The 22,344-nt window shown below is 37.9% G+C and overlaps 1 protein-coding gene across 2 annotated transcripts in view; it reads left to right on the top strand.

The window, feature by feature from the left end:
- The first annotated feature begins 460 nt into the window (after nt 1-460).
- pusl1 (pseudouridine synthase like 1) overlaps nt 461-22,344 on the top strand; it is a 60,335-nt gene continuing 38,451 nt past the window's right edge. The window contains exons 1-2 of one of the 2 annotated variants that reach the window (XM_051930389.1): nt 461-696; nt 11,390-11,447. In XM_051930389.1, coding sequence (XP_051786349.1) covers nt 638-696; nt 11,390-11,447 — 117 coding nt within the window. In that variant the 5' untranslated portion in view covers nt 461-637. The remainder of the gene's footprint in view (nt 697-11,389; nt 11,448-22,344) is intronic. The other variant, XM_028807740.2, reaches the window with a different exon arrangement.

Genomic DNA, 22,344 nt, shown 5'->3' with positions numbered 1-22,344 from the left:
TAGGCCTACATACAAAACATTTTTTGAGAAATGTATCATTGTTTCATCTTTTGTGTTATTAAGCATGCGTCTATTTATAACAATTAAGTTATTACTCAGACAGGTCAACTATTAATTAAGAAATGTTATCTAAATTTGCATCCCCAGATGTCCTTTAAATATTTCGCAGCGGTCTATAAATCTTCGGCCACTAAATATGACATCATAGTGTGGGTCCTCGCTCCCTTTGAAATTGCTCTGTATTCATAACAATAAGTCAGATTTAGGTACCAAAAGTTGTGCCTGTTAACATCTACTAATGTATTTTTTTAACGTGGCAGTGTTGTTACCAGTTGAGTTGAATATTGTCGGGTTATATAATTCGAAACATTTGCAGATGGAATACTTATAAATGGAAAAATAAAGAAATAAGGATTCTGTCGTGGCGAAGCCTCTAAACGCGGGCTTTCATGAGCACGTCGCACGTTTTAAAGGGTCTCTAAAACTTGACCGCGTAGCGTCACAGCTGGAACCGATACCATAAGTTTTTTGTCACATTAATAATATTTCCATTAAAAAAAGTTCTCTCAATCTTGTTTATCCTCCATTTTGCACGGTAGTACTATTTATATTTGACACGCCTCCTACAGAAAAGAAAATGTGCTCTTCAAAAGCTCGCTATCTGATATTCTTTCAATATTTCGGTACCAAGTACAGGTGCGTACCCAATAATTTTAATATTAATGGAAACATAACCATTTTCGCTATGCTACCAGTCATCCCTCTCAGAGATACTCCCGGCTTTCAAGGTGATTGGTTAGCAAGTTTTTGTATTTATGTGAATTTAAGAAGTAGCAGTAATTTGGTGTACAGTATTTTAATAATGTTTGAGGCGTTGTAGTAACAGCAGCAGTAAATTTCCCTCTTACCAGGTTAAATCACTCGAATGTCTGGTAATCTCACAGAAATGTGAGCTCGGCTTTAGTTCAATAATTTGCCTTTGCCAGGTTGGCACAAAGAATAGATTAATTTCAAATATGTTTTACCTTATGCAAATGAAAAATAGTTTACGTGAAGTTTCTTTTTTGAGTACACCCCAAATACATAAATTAGAGTTTAAAAAAACTGCGTTTTACATTGTAGTTTTGCGTGTGGTGTGATGGGATTCCAATAACAAGAGAGGAGACCACTCTAAATTAGGCGCAAGTCTTTCACTGGGTACAGCTACTTTTTCCGGGTTAGCTTTTAAAACTGGGCATTACCAGCCGTACTTAGTAAACTTGAATCATGCCAATAAATGATTTACAGGTTCATGTTTAATGCAGACATGTCAGAGAAAGAATTCCACAAAGTATTGTCTTAAAAGGAACAATTTATCAAAATTAGAGTATAAAGTCTTTCTTTTTTCATACTAGTTAAAACATTCTTCCAATAATGGACTATAGAAACAATGCAGTTGTCTTATACTTATGTGTCTTGTCTGTGACTTTCACAAGCATAACAAAGTAAAAAGAGTTTTGATTCTTTAATGAAGCATAGTTGCTGCCATTATTATGTGAAAGTATTCTGTATAACATCAGAAGGTAAAATAATGCCAGTGTCTAACTCACTGAATTGCATGGTCCATCAGTGGCTTCTTCAAAGGTAGCATTTGATTGGTGATACTTGTGTGAATTGTCTGTGTGTGTGTTTGGTGTCTTTTGAAATCTACCATTATTTGCATCCAAGGTAGATTTCAGCCTTGTTTAGAAAGCTGATGTGATGGGCTTAGGCTAGTGCCCTTGTAAGTTAATTAATCAGGTTTGATAATTGATGCAAGAATGAATAATATTATTTATACAACAATCTGTGGTAAGGAGCAGATTTTTGCATATTCGGTATTTGATGAAACTACTCTGCTTTTATATTCGAATGTCATTAGACGGTCATGTTGGGCGAATATTGAAATTATATTCTTTCAGGAAAGTGTTTTTTTTAATAAAGTTTACAGTGTTTATCTCATCAGTATCAATTAGTTATATTTTTATGTTATACTCTGATTAATTTTTAATCATCTGTATATTTAGCAGGAGTGTCCAACTCCCATCCTCGTGGGCTACAGTGGCTGCAGGTTTTCCTTCCTGCCAGTTTTTTTTTTTTTATAATATTTTATTAATTTTATTGTAATCATTCCGCACAAATAGATCAATTTTTACAAAAAATAGAATTGAAAACAAATCAAACTCCATCCCTGAGCAGGAGAGCATGGCCAAAGGAGTAATACTTAAAGCTTGTAAACATACCTAAATTGTTGAGTTTAATAGGGCAATAAAGATAAATGGAGAAGAAAAAGAAATGCGGAGATAATTATTTCTTCTTATTGTAAAATATTATTGATTAAATCCTGCCAGGTTTTGAAAAAGTTCTGTACAGATCCTTTAACTGAGAATTATATTTTTTCCAATTTCAAATAATATAAAACATCGGTTTCCCACTGATTTATAAGAGGAGAGTTAGGATTCTTCCAATTTAACAAAATAAGTCTGCGTCCTTCTCCACTTCGAATCCATCTGGAGGAACACCAAACACAACTATTAATGGGTTAGGAGGGATTGTGACACCAAGGCTGTCTGAAAGGCACTTAAAAATTTTGGTCCAAAATGATGTTAATTTGGTGCAGGCCCAAAACATGTGACCCAGTGAGGCAGAAGCTTGGTTGCAGCGTTCGCAGGTTGGATCTTGCCCTGGAAATATTTTGGACAGTTTTAAGCGAGACAGATGAGCTCGATATATAATTTTGACTTGAATAATTGTATGCTTTGCGCATATGGAGCTCGAGTGAATTCTCTGCATTGCTACCTTCAACTCCTTTTCTGATATATTAATTAAGAGATCTTTTTCCCATTGTCCTCTTGGATCTTTGAAAGCAAGGGACTCTAATAAAATTTTATATATTGCAGAAATGGTGTCTAAGTCCTCGAAATTGAGCAGTATTTTTTTCCAGCATGGTGGAGGGTACGAGATGAGGAAAATCAGGCAGGTTCTGTTTAACAAAGTTTCTAATTTGAAGATAGTGAAAGAAATGTGTAGCTGGAAGGTTAAATTTGGAATGTAATTGTTCAAAGGATGCAAAGATATTGTCTATATAAAGATCTCTGAGCAATTTAATCCCAAATCTTTTCCAGATATTAAAAACTGGATATGTTTGCTAGTGTTGAAAGAGGTGGTTCTCCTGCAGAGGTGCCACAGATAAAAGATTTTCCATCTTAAAATGCTTTCTAAATTGGTTCCATGTCCTGAATGAGTGAAGCACAATTGGGTTGTTAGTATATTGGTGATAACTTGCATTTATTGGGGTGCAGAGCAGGGAATATAAAGAAGTACTGCAGGATTTTACTTCTTTTGCAGACCAAGCCTGTGTATGTTCATCTATTTGTGTCCAGGTTTTTATGGCTTGTATGTTTGCTGCCCAGTAATAAAACTGAAAATTAGGTAGAGCCATGCCACCTTTTGCCTTAGGTCTTTGTAGGGTCGCTCTTCGGATACGTGAATGTTTTGAGTTCCAAATAAATGAGGTTATGGTTGAATCTAATTGCTTAAAAAATTATTTATTGATGTGTTTTGGAATGTTTTGAAATAAAAAAAGAAGCTTAGGAAGGATATTTATCTTAACAACGTTAATTCTTCCAGCTAGAGTGAGATGAAGGGTTGACCATCTATGCAAGTCTTGCTTAATTTTTTCCATACAGATGGCGAAATTTTGTTGATAAAGAGCTTTATATTTACTTGTGATATTTACCCCTAGGTATTTAAACTGATCTGCTATGGTAAAAGGTAGGGTGTCCAATCTAATATTATATGCTTGAGAATTCACTGGAAAGAGTATACTTTTATTCAAATTAATTCCGAGACCAGAGATCTTTTGAAATTCTGTAAGTGCTGTTAAAACTGCAGGCACAGTGTTTTCTGGGTCTGATATATATAAAACCATATCTTCCTGCCAGTTTCTTAACCATTGACCAATTTCTGTTGTTAATTTACTTCTTTTCCATCATTTTAATTGCTTTGTTTAACTGCAACCAGTTTCTTAATTGGAAGACTACTCTTGTTATTAAACCCATTATTCAATTCAGTGTACTGTTGCTGCTGTTATTCTGCTACACCAAACATTTCCAAAATGGATGATTTTCTATCTTCAAAGAGCACCATCAAAATGTTTTGCGAACCTGAGCAGGTCAGCATTGCTGAGACCTTCACCCTTCATTATTTTTATTGGTCATGTGTCAGCTCATTTTGTATCTCATTTTGTTTTGTTGCTAATTAAGTAAAAATGAATAATTATGGGGTCTGAGTTTTAAAAAGCAAGTCAATTAAAATGAAGGCAAAAGAAGTTTAATTAACAGCAAAAACTAGTTACTAATTACGAAAACAGTTAGAATGACTACCAGCAGCCACTCTGGCCTTCTAGGATCAGAGTTGGACTTGCTGGTATACTGTAACATTTACAGATAACAAGCTTCAGATACCCTCATCTCTAGTAGGTGCTGCTGTATTGCTCTTCATCCATCCATCCATCCTCTTCCGCTTATCCGAGGTCGGGTCGCGGGGGCAGCAGCTTGAGCAGAGATGCCCAGACTTCCCTCTCTCCGGCCACTTCTTCTAGCTCTTCCGGGGGAATCTTAAGGCGTTCCCAGGCCAGCCGGGAGACATAGTCCCTCCAGCGTGTCCTGGGTCTTCCCTGGGGCCTCCTCCCGGTTGGACGTGCCCGGGAACACCTCACCAGGGACGCGTCCAGGAGGCATCCTGATCAGATGCCCGTGCCACCTCATCTGACTCCTCTCGATGCAGAGGAGCAGCGGCTCTACTCTGAGCCCCTCCTGGATGACTGAGCTTCTCACCCTATCTTTAAGGGAGAGCCCAGACACCCTGCGGAGAAAACTCATTTCAGCCGCTTGTATACGCAATCTCGTTCTTTCAGTCACTACCCATAGCTCATGACCATAGGTGAAGGTGGGAACATAGATCGACTGGTAAATTGAGAGCTTTGCCTTATGGCTCAGCTCCTTTTTCACCACGACAGACAAATGCAGAGCCCGCATCACTGCGGACGCCGCACCAATCCGCCTGTCGATCTCACGCTCCATTCTTCCCTCACTCGTGAACAAGACCCCAAGATACTTGAACTCCTCCACTTGGAGCAGGATCTCGCTCCCAACCCTGAGAGGGCACGCCACCCTTTTCCGGCTGAGGACCATGGTCTCGGATTTGGAGGTGCTGATTCCCATCCCAGCCGCTTCACACTCAGCTGCGAACCGATCCAGAGAGAGCTGAAGATCACGGCCTGATGAAGCAAACAGGACAACATCATCTGCAAAAAGCAGTGACCCAATCCCGAGTCCACCAAGCCGGACCCCCTCAACACCCTGGCTGCGCCTAGAAATTCTGTCCATAAAAGTTATGAACAGAATCGGTGACAAAGGGCAGCCCTGGCGGAGTCCAACTCTCACTGGAAACGGGTTCGACTTACTGCTGGCAATGCGGACCAAGCTCTGACACCGATCGTACAGGGACCGAACAGCTCTTATCAGGGGGTCCGGTACCCCATACTCTCGGAGCACCCCCCACAGGATTCCCTTAGGGACACGGTCGAACGCCTTTTCCAAGTCCACAAAACACATGTAGACTGGTTGGGCGAACTCCCATGCACCCTCCAGGACCCTGATAAGGGTGTAGAGCTGGTCCACTGTTCCGCGACCAGGACGAAAACCACACTGTTCCTCCTGAATCCAAGGTTCGACTATCCGACGGACCCTCCTCTCCAGAACCCCCGAATAGACTTTTCCAGGGAGGCTGAGGAGTGTGATCCCTCTGTAGTTGGAACACACCCTCCGGTCCCCCTTCTTAAAGAGGGGGACCACCACCCCAGTCTGCCAATCCAGAGGCACTGTCCCTGATGTCCATGCGATGTTGCAGAGACATGTCAACCAAGACAGCCCTACAACATCCAGAGCCTTGAGGAACTCCGGGCGTATGTCATCCACCCCCGGGGCCCTGCCACCAAGGAGTTTTTTGACCACCTCCGAGTCCCCAGGCTCTGCTTCCTCATTGGAAGGCATGTTAGTGGGATTGAGGAGGTCTTCAAAGTACTCCCCCCCACCGACCCACATGTCCCGAGTCGAGGTTAGCAGCGCACCATCCCCACTATACACAGTGTTGACACTGCACTGCTTCCCCCTCCTGAGATGCCGGACGGTGGACCAGAATCTCCTCAAAGCTGTCCGAAAGTCGTTCTCCATGGCCTCCACAAACTCCTCCCATGCCCGAGTTTTTGCCTCAGCATTCTGCTTGGCCTGCCTGTACCTATCAGCTGCCTCCAGAGTCCCACAGGACTAAAGGAACCGGTAGGACTCCTTCTTCAGCTTGACGGCATCCTTCACTGCTGGTGTCCACCAACGGGTTCGGGGATTGCTGCCACGACAGGCACCGACTACCTTACGGCCACAGCTCCGGTATTGCTCTTTGCACCACCTTTTCTATACCTATGGTCAGGTCCACCTTTGCCATGCTGTATATTCAGTGCCCACTTTCTTAGGTACACCTCTTTAAAGCAAATAGTCTCCTCCTTCAAATAGCCAATAGTTGCTCCAATGTGGTGTATGTAACGTGTAGATATGGCCACGATATTTAGTTTTAGTTCAACCAAACATTAGAATGAGCAGCATACATAATGTAAATGACAGTGACCATGATGTGATTGCTGGTGCCAGATGTGGGGTTCAGATGTTCATCAGAAACAGCTACCCTGTTAAGTGTTTTTAAATACTGCAGTCTCTAGTGATTACATAGAATGGTGCAATGAAAATATCTAGTGAGCTGCAGTTCTAACTGCAAAAGTGCCTTGCTAAGGAGAAGGGTCAAAGGGGAAAGGCCATAGCTACTCAGATAATAATTATAACTCTTTGCAACAGTAGTGTGTATAAAGATATCACTGAACACGGATCATATTGGACCTTGAAGCAGAAGGGCTACAATTCCAGGGCATTCTGGTTTCCAATGCTGTTGGCTAAGAACAAGAAAATATGACTACAGTGGACACATGATAACTGGAACTGGGTGACTGAGGATTAAAAAATATAGCCATGTCCGATGAATCTCATTTTATGCAGCGACACTAAGATGGTATGGTCAGAATTTTGCCTAAGCAGCCTGGATTCATCTTCCATGGTGTCAACTGCACAGGCTGATACTATTAGTTTGATAGTGTGCCAATTTTTTTCTTTGTACTTGTTACTATTTGAGTGTTTTTGTGTGTGTATGTAGGTGTATGTGTGTATATATATATATATATATATATATATATATATATATATATATATATATATATATATATATACGTATGTATATATGTGTGTGTTTTAATCATATATAGTACTGTAAGTATTCCATATATTATATGTAATATACTGTATATAAGCCTTGTAGGATCTTGTTTTCTAGTAGAGTCTCAACTGCTTAAAATTATAATGAAGGAAAAAACGTGATTTTATTTTTAAATAAGCAGTTGATGGCAGTGTTGCCTGTTAAAAGTGTTGTCTTCACTGCTAAAATTGTAAAAAACTCTCTGAGAGTTTTGAACCACCGTATTTCTGTTACAACTCCATCAAGTTGTGGGTAATGGTTCATACCGGAGAGAAATGGTAAATGTTCTTCACTTTAATGGCCCATGGGTTTGTTAGCTTAGCAACATGTTGTTCACACTAAAGTTCAAATGCCTGGGCATTGCCCACATTGTGCATTGCCTCTCATACCAACTTGAATTCTGGAGCCATGATTTTGTTCAAGTAAGGTTGTTTTATAATCTAAGATAGATAGATCGATAAAATACATTATCATCTACAGTTATATAAATGAAAGTACACATATCTGGAACCAGTTGGTATCCTCTAGACTGATATTGTAAGTATTTAAGCAAATATGAGGTCTGTACCTTTTGTAATAAGTGTATCAGATTTAAAAAAAAAACATTTGTATTGAAAACTTTAACTTGTATTCTATTGTCAGACATATCAATGAAAAATGAAATTGCAAATATCAGTTTTTTGATTCAGCATGAGAAAATGATTGACGCAGTCATGTTTTTTCAACAACATGTAGAAAATAATTTCCTGTGAAGCATATTATTGCATTGTGTATATGGATGCATCTTTATGGTTGCTGCACTAATAATAATAATGATAATGATAATAATAATAATACATTTTATTTATATAGCACCTTTCCCATGCTCAAGGCACACTCTTAGGGACAGAAAAAAGAGAAATGACAGCAGAGATTAGAATACTACATAGTATAGTCCAAGAGATAGTGAGACATTTGGGATACCAGAAAGTTTGTATCTGATTCATGATATTACAAAATTAACCTAAAAGATTGTTTCATGGGGAATTTCTGAAATTCTGTGCCATTAAAGGCAATGACCCTTGTTACAGCATTCTGATTTCTGTATAAAGCTGGATTCATCACATTAATCCAGAAAGTAAACAACAAAACCTGACATCATGTAACATCATCAAAGTAAAATAAACTGAAAATAGTATTTTGGGCCTCTGAGAGAGATGCATACTCGTTAATTTTTTGTCATTTCTACTTGTTTCTTGTGGATGCTCCAAAAGCACCATTGATTCTAAAGGTCTTCCTGCAACACAACAATGCATAACTGCATATTCCTTATTTCTGCGTGGAGAGAAAAGAAAATAACAGCTGGGAACTTATCTCTAACCTTCCTACAGTCTAGATCTACCTTCACACCCCCCAGGACTTTCACCTGTTCAAGTTTGTAAAAGATCAGATGTGAGGTCATCACCATGACACCAGTGAGGGCTGTCCAAAGAGTAGTGAAACTGGTGTTTACTTATGCCTTGAACAAAGTTCAAGCAATCTATTTATCAGGATGGGTATTTTGTAGAGAAGTACACAAAGGTATATAGATTTTGACTAATATGTAAAGGTAATCTGCATTTGGAGCAACCTCCATATGTATTTGCAGGTTTATTTAATTTTAATGTCTCAATATAGGGACCATTATGATTCTCATGGCAATGGACACATAGACATGAAGGAGCATATAATAATTCTAACCATGCCAGACCCCTTTATTTTGTACCTTTACTTAATAGTAATATGAAGTCAGAATTGACCTGAAGTATATATCATTCATAGGTGAGCTACAACTCCATTGCAGTTAAATTTTGCCTTTTAGAGTACCTCGCACAGCCTCTTCAACAGAGCTTTAGGCACTTTGAAATGTATTGATGAACTCAGGCTCTTCTAAAGTCCCATTCAGAGCTGTGTAACTGAAAGTGATAGCATCTCATGGGTTATTTTCTTTTTATGAGAGGAGTTTCATTATCAGGATTTCCATCCTATTTAGTTCATTTTCAAGGAGACAGACAAGGAGGCCTTGAAACAATCCCTGTTCTTTGTGGCTCACTCAGGGTTCTTTCCTATTCTCCAGAAGATTCTGACAGGGGAGATTGGAGAAAACCGTGTCAACATGTAATTATGTTTGACACAGTGAAAGGCAACTATTTAGAGTTAGACTGTTTGGCAAAGACGTTTACAGAAAAAAATAAAGAAGTTTAATTTTATCTTAGTGACATCTTTTGGTGTTCATACATTGTCTATTACACATTTGAATTCAGAAATATGGAGTAATATTTTATGTGTACTGTATAAAGGTATACCTTTGTTCTGATTTTTTCATTAGAATACCCTGAACATCTGCACTATTACACAGACAAATAGGAAGTAGTAATGGTAAAAAGATTGGGAAGTGAGTGACTACTTGTTTTTTTAGTAATATTTAAATTTTTGGCCTAAGTCCGAACTTAGACAGAGCAAGTAAATAGTCAAATTCCAATCTGTCAGGAGGCTTCACTGCATCCCTAGATAATAGGCCAAGGTTCTCTAGGTTGGTGAAGTATATTTCATATTAAATGGGTGACCGAGAACTACACTTCATAAATTGGCTTTAGTTCTGTGAAATGATAGCACTCTTTTTATATTAGCAAATGCTTTAACTTTGGCATCTCTCTTTAGAAAATAATTTGGTGAATAAGAAATTAAATTGGATTTGGTTTATTTACTTACAGTAACAATAGTAGACATATACATCTAGTGCTTTGTTTCTGACATTAGCTGAGCATGGTTTCTGTTTAGACCTTTTCTACTCTGCATTGACTTCTTTTACAGATATCAGTTTTGTAAAGTATTAATGGTTCATTCAGTCTGTTTTGAATTCAAGTGATGGTGGCTCATCCTTTATTGACTATGACACAAGTGACAAAATCTTTGCTATAGTTATTAATCGGTTTGTTACATCAGCTTTGAGATGTCTTTGTCTTTTCTTAATTAAACTTGCTTCAGTTCTTTCAAGTTTGTTTGCTGTCATGAATGAAAACTTCCTTAAGGTCATGCCAATTTCAAATGGATTTAGATCTGTGATATTAACTTTATTATTTGCAAAAAGCATGAAATGTCATCTTTGGTAGATTAGCAGGAATGTTTAGAATCACTGTTATGCTGAACAAAACATCTTTGATGTAAATGCACCTCACAAGTACAGTGGAAGATGTTCTTTTACAGGATATTTTGGTATGACTTTTAGATCACAGCCTTCTAGAATAATGGTGTGTTATTCAGAGCTGTGAACAGAAGTGCAGGCCCAAAACCTAACACTTCCTCTACCACCCTAGACAGCGAGCATAAGATTAATATGAGCAGCAATGTTCTTTTATTAAAGTTTCTTTTTCCCATTTCTCATGGACACTGCTCTGTAAATGCTGCAACTCTTTGGCTTATGTTATATTTGTGAGAAGTGAACATGCACATTAACAGGAAAGAGGGAGTTCTTGAGTTATTGAATGTAATGTGGTATTGGAATTCTTTTGAACATTTTGGAAGAATTTTGTTGCTGTATGGGATTGCTTTGAAGGATTCCCATATCTAGGTGGACTTAAATTTTTTACATTTGTAGATTGCTACTCATTCATTAAATTGATTAATTTCACATTTTACAATAGCTTTGTAACACACTAAAGATTGATGAGCCCCTGCCACACTGCTAATAGATCTGTCTGACTTTTATTTAGAATGTGGGATTGTGTGGATAAAACAATATTAACTACTTTTCTTTCTTTTTCACCCAGTTGTTTTCGCACCGTTTATCACCTCATTGACTTTCAAAAAGTGTGCATAGTTGTAATATTGGTTTAGATTACTGCATTTTCTAAAACCGTTCATGATAGTGTACTTCTTATATCATATAGTTTTATATGATAATTTGACATATCTCAATTAGTTATATATATGACTTTACTGTGATACAAGGTAATTGTTTTGTTAATTAAACTGTTATTATCTTTGTCAACAGTGGAGTAATGAAGGCACCTATTCACCAAAATGTACTTGGGGTTCAGAACTATTTGGAGGTAGGACTAACAAATTTGGATTTTTTTTGCCTTTTCTGGGTTTTATTCTTCATAGCTTGAACAGATTGTAGCTGCATTTGTCCAAAGTTTCCAAAATTCTGCAGTTTCAGATTATTGTGAATTTCCCATTGGGATTAATAAAGTATCTATCTATCTATCTATCTATCTATCTACCTTATAGTACGATTCAGGCAATGAGTGTTTGCATATTCAAATAATTTACAGTCCAGTTATCATTTAAAGGTTTTAGTAAAAGTCAAAGCAAAAGCAGTTCATACATAAACAAAGAGAAACTTTGATAAAAAGGAAAAAATCTTGCATAAAAAGTGAAATGTTCTTCTATAAGATTTTTCAGTTTAAGACTTACATATTTTGTTACATTTCTTTAAGTTTCTGACCTATACTTACCGAACATACATCAAGGTATATGGTCAGAAAATATATGCCATTGTTCTATTTGAAAGCAAATCTAATAGTTAATGATTCTATCAGAGAGACTATGTTCCTAACTGATTAATTTACATTATGTTATTACAGATATAGCTGACAAAGATCTATTACAAAATATATGCCATTGTTCTATTTGAAAGCAAATCTAATAGTTCATGATTCTATCAGAGAGACTATGTTCCTAACTGATTAATTTACATTATGTTATTACAGATATAGCTGACAAAGATCTATTACATATTAGCTTAGAGAGGAAAAATATTATACCATTATCTAAATATTCCAGTCTACTTGAATAAGTGCATATGTGGAGTTTAACATTACCTTTCTGAGATTGGCTGTTGCTGAGATTTTTCTGATTTATGTTTCTGTAAAGGGTTTGCTTCCCGGGTCCACCCTGCGTGGAGTTTGCATGTTCTCCCCGTGTCTGCGTGGGTTTCCTCCGGGCGCTCCGGTTTCCTCCCACGGTCCAAAGACATGCAGGTTAGGTGGATTGGTGATTCTAAATTGGCCCTAGTGTGTGCTTGGTGTGTGGGTGTGTTTGTGTGTGTCCTGCGGTGGGTTGGCACCCTGCCTGGGATTGGTTCCTGCCTTGTGCCCTGTGTTGGCTGGGATTGGCTCCAGCAGACCCCCGTGACCCTGTGTTCGGATACAGCGGGTTGGAAAATGGATGGATGGATGGATGTTTCTGTAAAGTGTTTTTATTTTTAGTAAAATACTAGCAATGTATCACTTAATTTCAAATTTGAACATTGGAGTTGTGTATGGGCAGATATGGGATACATTCTGAAGATAACATAATTCATAAACATTTTTGTAATGCATGCTTCAATTCACATGTTATAACCTAGCATTACTGATATAACTTTTTTCTTGTAAGAGGACAGTATTTCATTGGTTACTGAACAGATAGGTTATGGTCTGTAGATAGATAGATAGATAGTTCTATCTATCTATCTATCTATCTATCTATCTATCTATCTATCTATCTATCTATCTATCTATCTATCTATCTATCTATCTATCTATCTATCTATCTATCTATCTATCTATCTATCTATCTAACTTTGTCCCCCGTGGGAAATTTGGCTTTTTACAGAAGCTCAATAAATAAATAAATATACACACACTTTGGTCTAAACATACAATGGAATCACTGTAAAGCAAGAAAATTCAAAAGAAAGAAAAGTTCTGACTTGGCTGTCACAGTCACAGTGAGGCATTATGCAGGCATATTGCTGTTGGTATAAAGGACCCCAATAGCATTTCTTGTGACACTTCTGCTGAATGATTTGTTGGCTGAACATCTTCATTGTTAGTGTGTCAATGGGAAGACGTACAACATTGTTCATAATGGCTCTCAGTTTTGTTTTAATTCTCTCCCTTGCTACTATCTCAAGATGTCCAGAGTGCATCCTATAACTGAGCTTGCCCTTTTAATTAGCTTGTTGATTCAGTGATGTTACCAGTCTCCCACACCATAGTGTAGAAAATCACACTGACCATAACAGAAGGATGTTACTTCCCACATTAAAGGATCACAATCTCCTTAGAAAAAAGAGCCTGCTCTGCCCTTTCTTATATAGTTCCTCTGTGTTCCACGACCAGTCCAACCTGTCATTTTGACCCCCAAGTCCTTGTAACTATACTATATTACGATTTCCTAATCAAGTAACAGGTAGTCCCAGTCAGTCTTGCCTGCTAGGATAGAAATGACTGTATCACAAACTATGCTTAACATGTACAGGACTTAATATTTTCACTCCAGAAACACAATAATGTCAGTTATGTTTTTCTGCTTCCTTGCTGAAGATAAATTTGGGTGTATGAACACTATCTGTCTCCTTATATATAATCCTGGGGTGTCCCTGGCCAGGCTCTGATTAATCCAAAACCCTGGTCTATGTTTTAGTTAACTATTACAAGTACTGTTGTGCTTCTTATTGTTATTTTCAGGCACTTACTTGCACAATCCCCTTGACAACTCTGTGTCAGCTTATTTCTGTCATAATACATGTGTCTCTTTCCAGATCAGTGTTACAGTGGGAAACTATTCAGTTTTATGGGGTATGGGGGTGGGACGGACTTCTGTTTACCTGTACAACCTTAGTACCTTTCAGATATGACATACACAGAAAGACCCACTGTAGAGGGCACATGTTTTGCATTCTTTGCAAGAACCAGCGAAATAGTAAGCATGGGTAACTAGAAAAACATTTATATTTCAACTGCCTGATGATGTTTTAAACTATAGAGGCCAACAATTATGCCAAGTCACAAAGAATAAAGTAATGAAATAAAGGATCTGGCAATTGTAAAAAGTGCTTACAAGAGCACAAGACCTGCAAATGATTTTTAAAAGCTGGGAAGCTATTCGTTTGTTCTGCTGCCATGGAATTGCAGTTTTTGTTTGATCCAATGCAGATGTATACTTGATTAGTCTGCAGAAATGTTTTTCTTTTATGTGGCTTGGTGAAGTCAAAAGCATTGTTTTTCTGATTCATATTATTAGGACCACATGGTTTATATGAATGGAATGTTATGAGAAATAGGTGGAGATCATTTGGTGTTTATTCATCATCTTCACCTTCCAAACTTTATGTTGTGCTGATTGTTACTATTAGAAAAGAAAAAAATGCAAACCACTTGAGATTTCAATTTTTTATTTTAAATAGAAAGCAATTAACATATTTCCACTTTAATTATTGGAAATTTGTGTTTAATTGTATTTTGCAAGATAGCAAACTAAAGTTGGAGATTAGCATAGCTCACATGGTTTCTTCACTCCATTCTGTTTTAGGCAACACAAGACAGATTCTTTTTGCATATGTGAGACAGTGGTACTAATCACTTTGTCTGCCACTTGAAAGAAAAAACACATTGTGAATATTTTATGATATAATATTTATAAAAAAATATGAAAGTATAATGTTGAAATGTAGAAAATGACCACAGTAACATAAAGAGAGGAAAAAACAGGAGGCATAGATTAGTGGCATGTGGAGTTTTTTTGGGGTCAAGGTGCACACTCTTTAGTGTCTATAAATCTTAGTCAGAAAGTGGCAATAGTGACCTGTGTCTTAAGTGTGAGAGATCGATGCTGGTTGCAATTGTGGATTCTTTTATACATTCTCAAGTAAGATTAGTTCTAAATTACCCTGTTTGGGATTGGTGGAAGAAGCTTATGGAATATGTGAAATGATTTGTATAGTACATAGTAAAATGAGTGAAATATGTATGACAGAGGTGAAATGTGAAGAAAATTACAAATTAGTGAGGCAAGGTACATAAATTTTGGGAGATGGAAGAATGGGCTACAGTTGAAGGAAAGATAAGGAAGTGAAAATGAAGAGGTGCACTGTGGTGGAGGTGACCCATTCTTGTTTTTCACTCTTTTTCAGTGACGAATAGATGAAGTACATATCTAAAAGGATGAATCAGGCAAAATGTGTCATTTATTTAACTAGATTTGTTTACAGTACATTCAACCAAATGACAATGTTACAGGTTGCAATTGGATTATTTAAAATGAGATTGTACATGATTTTATTTGGATTAATACAAGTTAATATATTTTATCCCTGTAATAGGTATCAAAGTTTTTATCTGATGTAGTACCTTCCACTGGAGAGAGTTTAATATTTATACATAAAATTAGCTGAAGTACCCAGCATTGTCTAAGTACTGTATATTTATATAACGGGTTAAGGTAAAAAAGCAAATGTTTATGTACTTTTTAAATTTTAACCCTTTTGTCAAAGCAGGGTAAAATGCAAGTGTCCCAAAAGTAATCTACACTACTTCTTTTATAGCTTTCAGTTTTTTTGCTCTCATGTGTCAAGAGTTTGTGCTTTTTGTGTATGATTTCATAATTGTGGTAACTCCATTGTTGTGTTGGAACCATGAATTTTACTTCTTTGTAGTTCCTGGTTTACTGTGGCTTCATGAATAGATGTTTAATCTCACATTACTAAACTGGGCTTGTTAAATAATTGAATCCATTGACTGTGGAAAGCATCTGCAATAAAAGTGGGCTAGGAGTGTTTGGGCTTCACAGACATTGCCACATAATATTACAGGAGACAGCAACCAAAAGTGACAGTATTCAATAATGTTTTAAAGATGATTTAGTCCTAATTCATTCAATGCTGATTTAAAATTGTTGCAAATAACAATGCTCTGTTGGCATCAAAACCTATAATTATACATGCCTCATCATAACATGGACTTGAATATATGTCTACCATTAAGAAACAATAAAAGTTACTAATCCTCCACTATTATCTTTCTAGCATATCCAGAACAGTAACTCAGCAGTGCTAAAACGATGTGTTTCATTCTGTTTCATCATGGCTTATCTCTTTTGCACATTTTAATGTTATGCAAGTGTACAATAATGTTGGCTTTTCCAAAAATGTAAGGTTTTACTTTGGTAAAATATGTCCAGTGAATTAATCTGCCACCATAAGCTATGTAAAGTATGACATAATAATTGGTAGTGGTATCCGAAACTGCTGAGTTTCCTTTCACATACAGTTTCAAGAAACATTTTCAAAACTCACTAAACATAGTATTTTTATGTTTTAAATATTTTTGAGTGGGTGGATAGAAGGGAACGTTGCTCCTTTAGGGTTTGAAAACACCATACAACTGTTTTGGGCTACATATTTCTCAGAAAAGTGTCCAGATGAAAATTAGTCTTACAAAGCCAGATGTATAATGTATACATCTAGAGATGACTATGAGTAAATGTTGCTTAAAACTGGATTGGAACAATTAGTTCACTGGCTGTCACATTTCTAAACCAATCCAACGCCTCTGGAAGGTGAGATTCAAAGTAGGTGCAGTGATTTTGAACTGCAAAGAGCAATGGTACTCTTGTTAACTTGTTCCATCAGATAACAAGATTCTGATTACAACGAACTATAGCCAAAAAGTCTCCCAAAAAGACCCCTATTAAACATGAAAATGTGTGTGTTGCGTGTGAGGAAAGCACACTGCATATGTTAAAAATAAAATCTGATTATACATCGGTATTTGAAAACAACATTGGACTAGTTGTAAAAGCGAACGATACATGTCTGTTATTCAGTTACAACTATAGTGTCAGGGTTGATGTAAGTTTGTACAATTGGCAGCTATATTTGTCAGAATACAAATTGCAAAATATGCATTTGAAGTAAAGGGTGTGTCACATTCTGTTAAATGGAGGTAAAAAGGACTGCATTTGATTGAATGGATAACAAAGAACTACAGGAGATGCAGATTTTGGTACTCAAAACACCTGAATCAACAAATTTGCCTAACACTAGTAGCATGATGGATGAATTAACTAAAGGAAGTTAATATTACTATCTTAATTGTATATGCAAACATTCCATGCCAGAATTTAGCCGCAGTGTTATAACACGTAGTATATCCAAAGACCACAATCTTTATCTAAACTCTGTTTGCTGCGTTTATGCCATATAGGGATGCAATATTTAAAATGAGAGAAAAATATCATGGCAAACAGAATCACTTCTCAAATGCATGGGACCAAGCAGCTGTAGTGGTCAACGTGTGTGTATCCATCTCTTTTGTTGCCACGGTCATTACTGTGTACAAATTAATCTTTAAGCTTATGTTACCTTGAGCAACTGAGCTCCTGAATTGATAAAAGCAATTTTAGCTTTTTATTTTACACTCATTGTCAAGTCTTGCTCAGTTTCATTTATTCTCTCTCTGAAACCCTGGCTATTTAAAGTACACGGGGTGGGTTTTTTGGATGAAACCCTGTGTGTGTAGCTCTTGCAGTGGTGGATTTCATCACTATTCACTATAAAGTTTTTAATGAGTTCTGCCTTGACACTGTTGTCGTTTGTGAATTACGTCTGGCCCCATAAGACTAGATATAAAAAACTGTCTTTTGGAAATTCACAATGGTTTAATGCAACCCACATTGAGACAAGAAGATTCACACATAGACAAAAACTATAGATAGACAGATACTTTATTAATCCCAAGGGGAAATTCACATACTCCAGCAGCAGCATACTGATACCAAAAACAGTATTAAATTAAAGAGTAATAAAAATGCAGGTAAAAACAGACAATAACTTTGAATAATGTTAACGTTTAACCCCCCGGGTGGAATTGAAGAGTTGCATAGTTTGGGGGAGGAATGATCTTCTCAGTCTGTCAGTGGAGGAGGACAGTGACAGCAGTCTGTCGCTGAAGCTGCTCTTCTGTCTGGAGATGACACTGTTTAGTGGATGCAGTGGATTTTCCATAATTGATAGGAGCCTGCCACAGATGCTCCCGTTGCTCTGCCACAGATGTCAAGCTGTCCAGCTCCATGCCAACAATAGAGCCTGCCTTCCTCACCAGTTTGTCCAGGCATGAGGCATCCTTCTTCTTAATGCTGCCTCCCCAGCACACCACCGCGTAGAAGAGGGCACTCGCCACAACCGTCTGATAGAACATCTGCAGCATCTTATTGCAGATGTTGAAGGACGCCAGCCTTCTAAGGAAGTATAGTCGGCTCTGTCCTTTGTTACACAGAGCATCAGTATTGGCAGTCCAGTCTAATTTATCATCCAGCTGCACTCCCAGGTATTTATAGGTCTGCACCCTCTGCACACAGTCACCTCTGATGATCACGGGGTCCATGAGGGGTCTGGGCCTCCTAAAATCCACCACCAGCTCCTTGGATTTGCTGGTGTTCAAGTGTAGGTGGTTTGAGTCGCACCATTTAACAAAGTCCTTGATTAGGTCCCTGTACTCCTTCTCCTGCCCACTCCTGATGCAGCCCACGATAGCAGTGTCATCAGCGAACTTTTGCACGTGGCAGGACTCTGAGTTGTATTGGAAGTCTGATGTATATAGGCTGAACAGGACCGGAGAAAGTACATTCCCCTGTGGTGCTCCTGTGTTGCTGACCACAATGTCAGACGTGCAGTTCCCGAGATGCACATACTGAGGTCTGCCTTTTAAGATAGTCCACAATCCATGCCACCAGGTATGAATCTACTCCCATCTCTGTCAGCTTGTCCGTAAGGAGCAGAAGTTGGATTGTGTTGAAGGTGCTAGAGAAGTCTAGAAACATAATTCTTACAGCACCACTGCCTCTGTCCAAGTGGGAGAGGGATCGGTGTCGCATATAGATGATGGCATCCTCTGCTCCCACCTTCTCCTGATATGCGAACTGCAGAGGGTCGAGGGCGTGTTGAACCTGTGGCCTCAGGTGGTGAAGCAGCAGCCTCTCCATGGTCTTCATCACATGTGATGTCAGAGCAACAGGCCTGAAGTCATTCAGCTCACTAGGACATGATACCTTTGGGACTGGGGTGATGCAAGATGTTTTCCAAAGCCTCGGAACTCTCCCCTGTTCCAGGCTCAGGTTGAAGATGCGCTGTAGAGGACCCCCCTGCTCCGATGCACAGACCTTCAGCAGTCGTGGTGATACTCCATGTGGACCCGCTGCTTTGCTGGCACGAAGTCTCCTTAGTTCTCTGCTCACCTGCGCTGTTGTAATTGTGGATGGGGATGTCTCTCCTATGCTGGTATCAGCAGAAGGATGTGTGGAGGGTGCAGTACTCCGAGGTGAGAGTGAGAGTGGGTTAGGGTGGTCAAACCTGTTAAAGAAGTTGTTCATTTGGTTTGCTCTCTTTACGTCTCTCTCGATGATGGCACCCCGCTTCAAGCTGCAGCCAGTGATGATCTTCATCCCATCCCACACTTCCTTCATGCTGTTATTCTGCAACTTCTGCTCCAGCTTTCTCGTGTACTATAACCGAGCAATGTAATACAAGAAAGAGAGAGGTGGGAAACATGCACTGATACAGTGAGTTACTGCACTCACGGCATGATGAACCACCCCAGGATCTCAAACTAAGGCCTGAGATCAGCCCTGCAGTGGGTGAGACCTCAGCACCATACTAGTTCAAATGGAATAGTGTGAGGCTTTTTTTTACTGTGGCTGGAGTGCCAATCCTGCCTCCAACCCCCGAAGTTTCCCGGCAGATTGGAGGACTTGCTTGCAGGGCTGGATGCAGGTTAATGTCATACCCAGAACGGAGCACTTGCAGGTTAAGGGCCTTTCTCAAGGGCCCAACGGAGTGGAAGCACTTCTGGCATTTATGGGATTTGAACCAGTAACCTTCCGATTGCCAGTGCAGATCCCTGGCCTCAGAGCCACCAGTCTGCTTACAAGATAATGAAATTATTACTTAAATTGTTTAAGAATAAAATGCTATACATTGAGTCTTAGATTAGAGCCTCCATTGGCCGTTGCAAAATTTGAGCATGCTGATAAATATGTTCTCCAATCAGCCCCAGTGCACTCCTGCTGAGATGGACCAATGGCAAGGTATATGCAAAACTTGTGAAAATTGGTTAAGCTGTTTTTCCATGACTGGCAAACAAACAGGCACACATTTATAGAGGTTATTATTTTTTATTTATGGAAATGTTGACTATGTAAATGAACTGCACATTGGTATAGTGGTTCATGCTGTTACCTCTCAGATCTAGAGTTCTGGGTTCATTTACCATCTTGAGCACTGCCCTCATGTAATTTGCAAATCATCTTTTGTCTGTGTGGATTTTCACAAGGTACTTTAGTTCCTTCCATGCCCAAGAGTGTAGGTTAGATTGACTGGATGCTGTAAATTATGATTACAGTATGTGATAAGGTACAGTATGCCCAGTGATTCCGTATTGCATTTAAAAGCATAGACTCTCCCTCCCTTTGTCCCTGTAATACAATAAACAAGTCAGAAAACTGAATCAGTTTATAGACTCAGTAATTACTGCCTCTGTCTGAGTTCTTCTGAATTATCTTTCCTAAGAGAACTGTTACAATTATGAAAATTGTTTTTCTTTTTAATTACAGGCTTTATGAAAAAAGTAACAAGATAATGGCATTACTGTATTTCCTTTAATGAAAAAATTGTTTTATTTATTTATTATTGTTTCTTCAAAGGCATAGATCTCATTATATGTAAGTATGCATACAAATCAAGTGTGATAGAAGAAGTGAGCTTGATCCTGGAAGCAATGAAAAATAATTAATTAGTAAGGCATTTGTGAAAAAAACATTACAGAAGAAATTAAGTAGATACATTAACATACAATAATATAACAATAATGTAACAATCTAATTTTAAACATTAATATAACAATCATACACACACACACACCTACTGTTTTTGTACTTAATGTTAAACTGTTCAACATGTGCATTAAATTTTTTGTAGCTCTCTTACCAGCCACCAATTTGTCTAACATTCTTGGTCATCCAAAAACTGAGTTCCACTTTTTTAATACTACAGCTCTTTCAACAGTAGCATACGATTGACTTAATCTGTCTTTTTTCAGTATCCTGTTGAAATATATTTGATTTAGTGATACATTTGACATAATCTCATCTTTTTTCTGTATCATGTTAAGATACACTTATGAAGTTTGAAACAAAATGCATGAGCAGTTGCAAGAATTAAAAGCTTCTTTGGAACTATTTAATCAAAGCCTTGTTAAGCTTTGATAGTGAACCTAAAAACTGGCCTTCTGGTAAGTTATGGTGTTTTTGCTTAAACATGTAACTCCATTTTCCTTGTGTAAGCTGATTGGCTTTGGTTTACACACTAGCTTCTTGGTTGAATTTACTGCTTTACGATGGAACGTAAATTTACTTGTGTTATTTCAGTGCACTTTGTGCCAGCTTTTAAATTGATTTACAGTATTACATGTCAAAGATTGGTTGCTCAATAAACAGGATTATTTTCAATAAATCAAGTAATATACAGGGTGTAAATGTTTTTAAAGCTAGCCTTAACAATCAAATTTGCCTTTGTATACTATACATTTAATGTATTCTCACACTTGAGATCTGACTCATATAGTCACAAAAAATAAGTTAACCTGATCAAAAAGAAAAACATACAGCTAATAACTTACATCTTTGTGTACATTGCCTGGTTATTATATGTGTGAAGCTGTCAAATTGCACCAATGTTCTTGAAGATTTTCTCTACTGTTCCAGGCTTCCTGTATATCTCAAAGATGTGTATATGCTAAGTTATATTGGTAATTCTGCTATGGACTGGTATGAACAAGTTCAGGTGTAATCATTGTATGTTATCCTGTCCGTTGTTTTTTGTCATTCTCTCATAATGATGAGAAAATCTTACTAGACCGTATAGTGGAAAACATGAGTTCATTAATGGATAGATAATTTGATACATTCATTGTCTCCATAGATTTCCTCTGAGTATTTGATTTTAACTGCCACAGCTGCAAAAATTAGTGTGTTAGGTTCATTGGCGATGTTAAATTGGCACTATTTAATTGTGATTGTGGATATTGTGTGTGCCTTGTAATGGATTGATGCTCTGTCCAGATTTGTTTCCAGTCTTGTGCTTTGTTCTACCAGGTTAGATTCTAGCCCCATCCAGCATCCTGAATT

This window comes from Erpetoichthys calabaricus, chromosome 8 (genome assembly GCF_900747795.2).
Source record: "Erpetoichthys calabaricus chromosome 8, fErpCal1.3, whole genome shotgun sequence".
NCBI lineage: Eukaryota > Metazoa > Chordata > Cladistia > Polypteriformes > Polypteridae > Erpetoichthys > Erpetoichthys calabaricus.
The sequence above is the reverse complement of the archived record's forward strand: the minus strand, read 5'-3'. Positions and strand labels throughout refer to the sequence as shown.